The sequence below is a fragment of the Metopolophium dirhodum genome, chromosome 8 (genome assembly GCF_019925205.1).
Source record: "Metopolophium dirhodum isolate CAU chromosome 8, ASM1992520v1, whole genome shotgun sequence".
Classification (NCBI taxonomy): Eukaryota; Metazoa; Arthropoda; class Insecta; order Hemiptera; family Aphididae; genus Metopolophium; species Metopolophium dirhodum.
Genome location: NC_083567.1, coordinates 23,260,899 through 23,271,836, shown reverse-complemented (window position 1 = coordinate 23,271,836; position 10,938 = coordinate 23,260,899). Strand labels below are relative to the sequence as shown.

The 10,938-nt window shown below is 34.2% G+C and overlaps 1 protein-coding gene and 1 long non-coding RNA gene across 2 annotated transcripts; both read left to right on the top strand.

Moving 5' to 3' along the window:
• Positions 1-3,191: 3,191 nt before the first annotated feature.
• Positions 3,192-4,750, top strand: LOC132951230 (uncharacterized). Its single transcript, XM_061023013.1, has one exon. It carries the CDS (start codon positions 3,247-3,249, stop codon positions 4,336-4,338), a length of 1,092 nt encoding a protein of 363 aa, XP_060878996.1. The 5' UTR covers positions 3,192-3,246; the 3' UTR covers positions 4,339-4,750.
• Positions 4,751-8,377: 3,627 nt separating this feature from the next.
• LOC132950552 (uncharacterized) lies at positions 8,378-9,264 on the top strand. Its single transcript, XR_009665220.1, has 2 exons — positions 8,378-8,959; positions 9,053-9,264. It is a non-coding gene; the product is annotated as an uncharacterized LOC132950552 (long non-coding RNA).
• The last annotated feature ends 1,674 nt before the right edge of the window (positions 9,265-10,938 follow it).

Here is a 10,938-nt window from a genome sequence, read left to right as displayed (position 1 = left end):
CAATTAGAAGATATTCAGCCTCCCGAATTACCTTCAATAGACACAACCCAACCTCAAAGTACCATGGACTGGAATCAGGAAAACAATGTTATAACTTCATCCCAACCCGTAGCAAATACTAAAACACTCCATGTAACAATGAAAACACCAATCACCACTCAAGCTAAAAGACCTCTATCGGACACAAATACAATGAAATCTCCCACCTCCCCTACAGCACCAGGCAGCCCTATGCCTTTCATTCAACCTGAAAAAAAAAAAGCCAAAACCAGCCGCTCCAGATCCAACTCTCTCACCTCCACCGACGACAACAAAATCAACACCTCGCTTGAACCTACAGCCGCCTTCTTCAGCGACAGTGATAATACCTCAATCACCCTGGACCAATTTAAATACTTTTTGGAAAATATTAGAAACCCTAATATTAATATATACACATTATGCAACGAAATTAATTCCAACATTTCGGACATGTTGGAATTAACGGAAAAAATATACCCTCTAATTACAGACCGTGCAATGAAGTCCAAAATAAAAATTTTAACCAACCTATTGTTTAAGACCCTTCCTCCCATATAATTAAACCAAATCAATATAAACATTTCCAATTTTCTACATCACTAATATGCTTGCAAATAATACTTACTTAAATATGAGCACATTTATTCAATGGAACATCAATGGCTTCTACAAACGTTCAGTTGACATTAACCGAATTGTCTACAACTTTCAACCCCTAATTCTTTGCTTCCAAGAAACCAACCTCAAGGATACACATATTGCTCACATCAAAAATTACTCGGCCTTTTTTAAAAACAGATCTGTTGCCAACAGGGCAAGCGGAGGTGTCGCTACTTTCATTAGTAATTCTCTTGAAAGCGAAAACATCCCCATTATCTCTGATCTTGAAGTAGTTGCTACACTTGTTAAATTCCAAAAACACTTATGTATATGCAATATTTATATTCCTGACAGTAAGATATTCACAAAACAGAATCTCATAGATATCATACGGCAACTTCCCAAACCCTTCTTACTTTTAGGCGATTTTAACAGCCGAAATATTTCCTGGGGATGCTCCCACACCGACGACCGTGGAAAAGTGGTCGAAAAGTTGCTCGACGACGAGAACCTCTTTCTCCTCAACAATAATGAGCCTACCAGACACAACATTGCCAACGGAACCTTCTCTGCAATCGACCTTTCTATCACAGACTTAAATTCTGCATCACTATTTGAATGGCAAGTACTAACATCGTATAACAGCAGCGACCACTGGCCAATCGGAATCCAATTCCTTGACCATTCTCCCCCCTCCCAATTAAGTACCCATTGGAACCTCCAGAACCCCAACTGGGAACTCTACTCTGAATTAATTGAACATGACCTAATCAACAATCCAATAGATTTCAATTGTTCTGATAATCAGGCTGAAATTGACTCAATAGTTAAACTTTTCACGGACATCATCATAGAAGCAGCCAATAAATCAATCGGACTAAAAACCAACCTTTCTTCTAAAAAGAAAAATGTTCCTTGGTGGAATAAAGATTGTCATGAGGCCATACTAAATTACAAAAAGAAACTTAACCGCTATAAAAAAACCAAATCATCCCAAGACCATATACTCTTGAAAAATGCTAGAGCCAGATCTCGCTTTATTACCAAGAATAGCAAAACTCTTTCATGGCGAGAGTTCACTTCCACCATAAATCAAAAAACACCACCAAAAATAATATGGAACAAAATCAACTCCTTAAAAGGAAACAAGTTCAAAACAATTCCTGACATATTATACTACAACCAAGATAAAATTGTCTCTACCCCCAAGGCCTCTGAATCTTTTGCACATTTCTTTCAAAAGAACAATAGCGACGAAAACTACGACCTCGACTTCATTTCATACAGAAACGCCAACAATAAGGTTCCAGAACTTAGTCAAACAAATGCACACTACAACCTTTGCTTCGATATGTCAGAATTTACCTCAACACTACAATCTTGCACCAGCAAGAGCCCCGGGCCTGACAATATACCGTACATTTTCCTCAAAAACTTACCTGCAATAGGAACTCAAACACTTCTTCATATATACAACACCATATGGACAAAAGGTTTCTTTCCTAATCAATGGCGAAACGCTAATGTAATACCCATCCCTAAACCGGGTAAAACCAAATTTGAAATTGAAAATTACAGACCAATATCGCTGATTAGCACTTTAAGCAAACTCCTTGAAAAAATGATAAATAAACGTTTAATTTGGGTCCTAGAATCAGAAAACCACCTCGCCAAAGAGCAATGTGGCTTTAGACGTAACCACTCGACACTTGATGCGCTATCCTTAATACACACAGATATCTGCTCCTCCTTTAGGAGCAACCAGCACCTTATTACAATAGCCCTTGACATAAAAAAAGCATATGATACGGTATGGAAAAACAGAGTGCTATCATTACTTCACAGTTGGGACCTCAACGGAAACCTCCTAGAATTTATAAAAAATTTTCTAGCCAATCGTAAGTTTTGTGTAAAAATCAATAACCACCTATCTTCCTCTCATGATATTGTTAATGGACTGCCTCAAGGATCTGCGCTTAGCGTGACTCTTTTCTTAGTCGCCAAAAATGACATCTGTAAGAGTCTCCCTAAACCCGTGAAATACACTCTTTTCGCCGACGATTGCAATATTTACTGCAGTGGGTCTCACATCGAAACAACCTCACATTTCCTTCAACTGTCACTGAACGCCCTCACCAAATGGTCAACAGAATCAGGTTTTTCGTTTTCTCCCTCTAAAACTCAATGCATCATCTTCAATATAAGGAGAAAAGACCCTCTACCTCTTATCACTTTCATGAATACCCCTCTGACATTTACCAGCAATATTCGAATTCTGGGTCTCACGTTTGATGATAAACTAAGCTGGCGCCCGCACTTGAAAAAACTCAAAGCAGACTGTTTATCAAGAATGAAAATTATAAAAACACTCGGAAACAATACAGGGGATCTGAGACAAAAAGCCTTCTCAGAATCTACAAGTCTCTTATTCTCTCGGTAATCGACTACGGTGCTATAATCTACAATTCCGCAAAAAGTAATGCTCTCAACACCATTAACCCTATACACAATCAAGGTATACATCTGGCAACTGGTGCTTTTAGGACTAGCCCGGTAGATAGTATCTTGTGTAATGCTGGTGAACTGCCTCTTGAACTTAGACGTCATACCCAGATACTTAAATTCATGTCAAGAATCAAAAGTATGCCCAATCATATAGCCAGTAAGATACTCCATAATCCTCTCTCCCACAACTCAGCCAACAACAGGAAAACTATTTTTGAATATTTCAAAATTATCAGTGATAACCTCGGCCTTCAAACTCAAACATTGAGCAAAGTACAACATCCGTCGCCCCCTTGGCTGTGGTCTCCGAATATCAACACTCAACTCACCAACTACTGCAAACACTCCACTGACAGCACTATCATCCGCAATCTCTTCTCGGAAATAATGTCCCAACAATACTCCAGCAGCACACACATATACACTGATGCATCCAAAAATTCTAATGGAGTGGGCTTTGCAACAATCATAGGTCATGAAAATCATAAATTCTCTCTCCCTCCTAGCACTAATATCTACACAGCAGAAACTTACGCCATCTTTGAAGCACTGAAAATCGCCTCCTCCTCAAGTTCGGATTCTTTCACCATCATAGGTGACTCTCTGAGTGCTTTAATATCTATCTCGAATCCATACTCCAAGAATGAACTAGTACAACACATCCAAAAACTGATATCTATCTCTAACAAAACTTTCTCTTTCATGTGGGTCCCCTCTCACGTCGGCATTTCTGGCAATGAAAGAGCAGATAAATCCGCAAATGAAGCCACACTTCCTCATAATGCCTTAAAAATAAACCTAACTACATCCTCAGAGTTGCTCGACATTATTAACACCAAAATCTCTGACACATGGCAAACAAAATGGACCAGCGTCCCTCTTTCAAATAAACTGAGAAATATCAAGCCCTCTATAAAAAAATGGAACTTCTCCTGTAACCTCAAAAGAAGGGATGAGGTCATTATAACCCGCGCCAGAATAGGCCACACTCATCTCACCCACTCATTCCTCATCACCAAGGAACCTGCTCCACAATGTGACGCATGCAACGTGGACCTGTCGATCGACCACATTGTCACTAGATGTCCAAAATACGCCGTAGCTCGGAAAATATTCAAAAATTCATCTTCTCTCCGACTTGCCCTCAGCGAAGAAAACACAGAAGCTATATACAAATTTTTTTATTATACACATTTAAACAATAAGTTGTAAATATTTATAATTTTTCATTGTTATAACCTTCTGCAGGCTAATATCCTTAGTTGTTGAAGCCTTATCATTAATAAAAAAAAAAAAAAAAAAAATGCAAGACAAGCAAATACAATATATAATAAAACCAACTGAGCGCCTACAAAATAATAAAAATATAACTCTAGAAACAACATTATTAAATAGTGATGACGAAGTCATATTATACAATCTCTCCAATACCTATAGTAATATACCAAGAAAAATTGTTATAGCAATTGCCACTGAATTAAATACGATTAAACGCGATAAATACGAAATAAAAATATTAATTCACACAATAAAATTATTAATAAAGAAAAAATAATAGTAACAAAAATAACAGAAGTAACGGATAAATAAGGTACAATAATAAAAATACCTAACGAATTTAGCTATGAACACGTATAAAGACACAAACACCAATAAACAAATTCATGCGTTTATTCACCTCAGACCCTTTAGACATAGGATGCGCACACGTAGAACCGTGTGAAATTAAATTTAAAACAGACAAATCGACATTTCAACCACTGTAATTAATTAAAGAAAACCGGGAAGGTTTCGAAAATCTTATAAATTTTATCAAGTCCCTTGAATATTTTTTCTGAATATTACTTAAAACAAAAAACACAAGATTTAATATAACTGTACAAATTTAACTTTCTTCAAGATTTTATAACATGTAATACCTTTTACCTACCACTCAACAAGCCACCGTCGGAGACCAGCAGACCGCTCCGACCGCCAACGTTCTTTCATTCGATATTTCTACTGATTCATCATCAACCATCATTCTCCATTACGTCCCGGACCTGCAAATTGCAACACTGTCCACGACGAAAATTTTTCACGCAACCACACCAACCTCGTGTTCGGTGTCATCTTTTATCCGTTTTCACGACACTGATATTTCGTTTCGGTTGTTGTGTACGACTATATGATGAGGGCACCGCCATGGGCCACTGATGGCCGAAAGATATAAGAATAAAAATTACAAATCAAATTCGACAAAACGAAAACAAGCAAGATAATATTCAAATACTTACCTTATGAAATACGAGAAGAGAAGAAGAATTAACTACCACAGAATCAAAGAATAAAATACCATAGAAAAACAACAAAAATTTATTGCAATTTGTCGAAATAAAAATATTATACTTCAAACTGTGAACAATCTCTAAGAAAGGGGGACGGAGTGGCCGAGCGGACTAAGGCGTCGGCTGCGACGCAGTCGACCTGAGTTCGATTCCTAGGCCATGGGCGGCTTTTTTCTTCGGACAAGTCACGGTGTCCGGAGAACAAGTGTCGCCATCCCCCACCCAGGCATGGCAGATACCTACGGGTGCCCAATCAAAAATAGCTAATGGCCTCAGCTGCCGGGCTCAAGATCAATAAATAAAAAAAATCTCTAAGAAAACATTTTTCCACAAAAGGACCAATCAATACATTTTTATAACCTTATATTCATATTTTTTTTTAGGCACGTATTATATAATTAATTATTAAAGTAGTAAGGTTAAATTAACATTTAAGCATAATTTTATATTCAACGACGCGAATAAGCCGAGACAGTAACATAGTAATAAAATAAGTTTGGTATTTAATGTAGTAATAAGACATTTTTATGTAGCCATAGCATTAAAAATGAGGGCATTTTTTCCAAAAAACAACGGGGACTGTCATATATTGCCGACAGTCATCAAAATAATATTATTTAATATATTTGTAATATAGGTGGGAGTATTTTAAATTGTAAATTATTGACATAGGTCAGGCCAGCGAAGCAATATGTGCTGGGGCGGTAATAATATTTTCTATATAACACCGACGCGCGACGTACTCGCAGGCACAGGGGCCCCGTTGTCGCTGAGTGATTCGGCGAGGACGTAGTTACGGCGTGCGTTTGAAATGCCGATCGTAGTACGTGGTAGGTGATCTGAATTTGCTAAGTGTTTTATTTATGTTAGTTTCAATACAATAAAAGTGTTTCCGACCTGAAAACCCGAGTTAAACATTATTTTAGTCATTCTTACGTTCTTACCTTTTATAGGAACAGCACCGGGATATACGTACTATGTTTCAATGAAGTTTTATTAAACTGAATAGTGCCAAGGTATATGTAATCTTTGAGTCATTTCAACTAGATAGGAACGAACTAAGAATTGACAAGCGCATACCTCAACGAGTTATCAGTGCCATACTAATTAACATTAGAGAGTGTCATTAACTAGAGAATACAAGGGTAAGGCCTATAGTTGGTTTACCGCGTATTGTCTAATACGGGTGATACCACAAAAGCATATTTCAATAATTTATGTTCTGGAATTAAAGTGAGTTCCGTAAATGCATAAATAAAAATGTATGATAATAAAATAGCATTTAAACGTACCAGTTTTATCAAATTAGTTGTTATTTTTCCCGGAAATTTAAAATGTATGTGTTGTGTGCGTTTCCGAATTATACAATTTTCATTCTTCCTCAAAACCATATAAGAATATTTCTTATGTATTATTAACTCACTGTCTCTTTGACTTTTAAAATTGTCCATTATATGACACGTATTGGGTATAATTTTTGTTAGTGAAAAATAGTAAGTACTCAATCCACTATTGCGAATGAATGTGAAATAATGTGAAGTATAGTGAGAACTTAATATTGGTATATAATAGTTCATGACATTTATTGATTAATTGATATCTATCGTATCTAAGTATCTTATCGTATACTTATCGTACCGTAATTATTTCATATTGGTAGGTATTTAATCGATTCTTTTCACTCACAAAGTCACTCGTGGTTTCCCATCGATTGTCGGTAAAATTAAATTAAAAACAATTGTTCATATATCATTCATTTTTTTTCATAAAAGTTTTGACTACCTTGAGGATCGTACCAGTATTCCGCACAGGGCCTAAAATACATCTGACTTCAGGGGACACACCACACACCTATTAATTGAACTGTTACTTTTGGGCTTTGACAGTATTCTATAGCAAAAATTAACCTGTGGTGGCCATAGGCGTAGTTATATAATCAGTAATAATCGGTTTAGTACTTTCATTTTTTTTTAATATTTTAACTTATTTTAGACTTAAAATAAACAACAATACATATTTATAAAATTAAATAGTACCTATACCTAATTATATAATATTATGACAATATTCTATAAATTACGATGATCTTACTAGTTAATTTTTCAGTAGATATTAAAGTAAAAAATATTGTCTTTCAAGTTTCAATAGACACAGCATAGAATAATTTAAATATTTTATGTACCTTCTTGTTTAGTTATTTTATACTAAGGCAGATACCTAATTACTTTGAATTGACCCATTAGCATTTCTTCTTTTTTTTTATAACAAACTTGTCCATAATATAGAAATAAAATAAGTAGGTAAACTTAAGTCAACAGAATAGGTAACTAGTAAATTAAAATATTAAACGTTTAATGTTTGTTATTGTTAAAAATACTAAAAACACGTTTTATAACTTGGGACATACATTTGTCATTCAGGGGACACACTTTGATTTTCAGGGGACACGGTATTTTAGCCCCTGATTCCGCATGTATAAACTATAAACACCGTAGGTACCAGTTTTCCGTTTACCGTATTTTTGTATTTTGCTGTTTTTAAATGGTATGGAACCACTTATGAGAAGCGAGGACCCTTGTATTAAATTGTTGAACATTTATTATTATAATTGATAATTTTATGATTTTACAACTAGGTTATACAATAATTCGTCTTTTTGATGAAATGAACCTAGACAACGATATTATTAAAATTTACAACTATTATAATTTATTAAAATACCTATAAAAGAGCTTTGTCCTACAAATATTAAATAAATATTAAAATATATTTTTCAGTTTAACACTTTTATGATTGATTACAATTATTTACTGTACGAAAATAAATAAATACGTTGCACCAAAAACATCTAAAACAACATAATATTCGCTATAAATGTCATGACATAAAACAAATGTTATACAATTTATTATTTAATTTCTTGCTCGAATGAACAATAAATACCTATTATTATAGACCAATAAAATGTAAAAATTTGTTTATTTTTTCATTGTAATTGTCAAAACAATAGTAAATCATCATAAAAATAAAAAATTTGGGAATCTTTGTGTACTTACTCACTTTAATTGAACGGTATAAAACTGAGCACGCAGTAGCCAGTCATTATATTCATTACTATTAACAGTACATATGGTTTTTTAATACTATTATCTAGGTACTAAATTAATTATCTACTAATTTTTATTTAAAATAAAACAGTTTAAGTATCTATTACTCAAAACAAATAAGTGAAATGTATCTCATAAATAATCCCGAATTAATTTTTTTAATTTTATTTACGTTGGCGTATGTGAATTGCACTGATACTCCCGGACCGTATAATTCTCGTGATGACAGTAGAGACAAAAAATGCACGATTCCCTGGGTTAAGGCTTCAGATGGAGATGGCGATATCGCTACTTGCAAACTTAAGTGTCAAACGAAATGCAGGTTTTTTCAACAAACGGACCAATGGCGTTGTAGAATATCTAGTACAGGTTTAACCAAAAAATGCGAATGTTGTAGAGGTGAGTTTTAAAAACTACTGTTGTATTAAAGTTTATACTATCTTAGAAATTTTAAAAATCAAAAATATATATGTTCATTTTCAATATCTACAGATAATGTTCCTCCACCCTAATGAGAAAATGCACCTGCATATCTGCTACGCATGGCTGAATACCGAATCTGTAATATAAACCAAAAATGGTATGAATTGTACCAAAAATGGAAATATTCAACTCAATAGATCGTCATGTACTCATATTTTGTAATAATATTATATAATTTGTATTTGTTGAAATTAAATAAACACGAATAATAATACTCAATATATTTCAAGCATAAAATGATTTTAAATGAATAATGTTGATCGAGCCAGATCAATATTATACTATATACCTACACTGTAATACATTGATGTATGATAAGGCATATTAAGTGAACTCTTTTTCGAGGTCTATATAAATTCCAGAGATTTTAATTACGTCCTCAATGCCCCGCACGCCATTAGAAAATATGGGTTAGTGTTCTATACATTATACAATTTACAAGAGCACAATTTTTAGGTTGTAACCACTTATTTATTAGTAGGTATGTACCTTATTAATAATTTCATATATATACTTTAATATAGGTATATATTATCTGGTTAGACCCACCCAGCCATCGGCCATCGACACACTAGCACTCGCAGAACTTGCTCAGCGAACCTGCCTATACTTTCTACTGAGTGATATTTACAATAGGACAATGACATAGGCACATGAAATGACGAAACACATTGGTCGGTCAGTATGTCATTGGTGAGCTTAAAGCTCAAAACTTCGGCGTCAGTTAAACTCTTAATCAACCATGACTGATGCATCAAATTAAACAAGTTCTGAATGTGTGTACACTTGTTTCAGCATAACTTATAAATCAAAATGTGTTATCGGTCATTTAGAAACCGTTTCTACTTTGTGCAATACTAATTTCTAATGATCAGTATCGCGTCATGAAAGGCAACTGAATCTTGTGAAACAGATTATTTTAGTATATTTATTACATTTTCTAAACCTGAGTTATAATATGTTTATAATATTAACTTGAACTGTAACTTTACTATAATATTACGTCCATAAATGTATTGTTAAAAAGGTTTATAAATGACGCGGTGATTATATTGAATCATTTTTGGATCAATATTTAGAGTGTAGACAACACTAGTGTTTATGAAACATAATAAAAAGTAGCGACAGTTATAAAAACCAAAAAAACGCGAGACAAAGCGTATGAAAACATGTATTCTGCTTTGAATTTACCTTTTCATTTATCCTTTTTCTTCCCCGTGGCATCATTACACGGGGGCCGAACTGTTTTTACACGTGGCTCAACCCCCCGCAGCATCGTTTATTAAAATCAATAATTTGTCGAACTTTGATATGCCCTATAGACCAGAAAGTCATGAGAGCTTGCATTCATTAACAATGGCATTGGTCCACAATAAGGGGATGGGCGGGACTTGTTCCGCCCTATCTCTCCTCGGCTGGTGCCGAGTTGATTCCCGTTTAAAAAAGGTATTTTATTAAGTTGAGCCAAATTGGTTCCCGTTTAATTACGCACATTTTCCTTCTCGATTTTATACAGGCTTAGGAGTTAGGACTGTCAACTTTAAAGTATAGGCTTGGTTAAAAATGTGCGTTAATGTAGGTATGTTAAAAAAAGATAAAATATATAAAATTTAAAATCTTACGCATATTCTGTGCCAATATGAATTAACGATAATTGATAAATTAATTGTTATTTAATATTTAACCATTTATACGAAAAAAAAAAGACTGCAATTAAATAAGAGAGCGACGAGCATGCTGCTAACGAAATAACGTGCACACATCGCGGTATATGGATTTTGGAACCAAACTGATGTAAAATGTTATGTACCTATTTTATTTTTATTTTATTCATATAGAAAACGGGTTTTAATACCTAAAATAATAACAAAAATACAAGTAAATATATTGTTGTT

What these genes read in the sequence shown, in the direction of transcription:
- LOC132951230 (XM_061023013.1), top strand. Translation starts at nt 3,247, where the DNA reads ATGTCAAGAATCAAAAGTATGCCCAATCATATAGCCAGTAAGATACTC.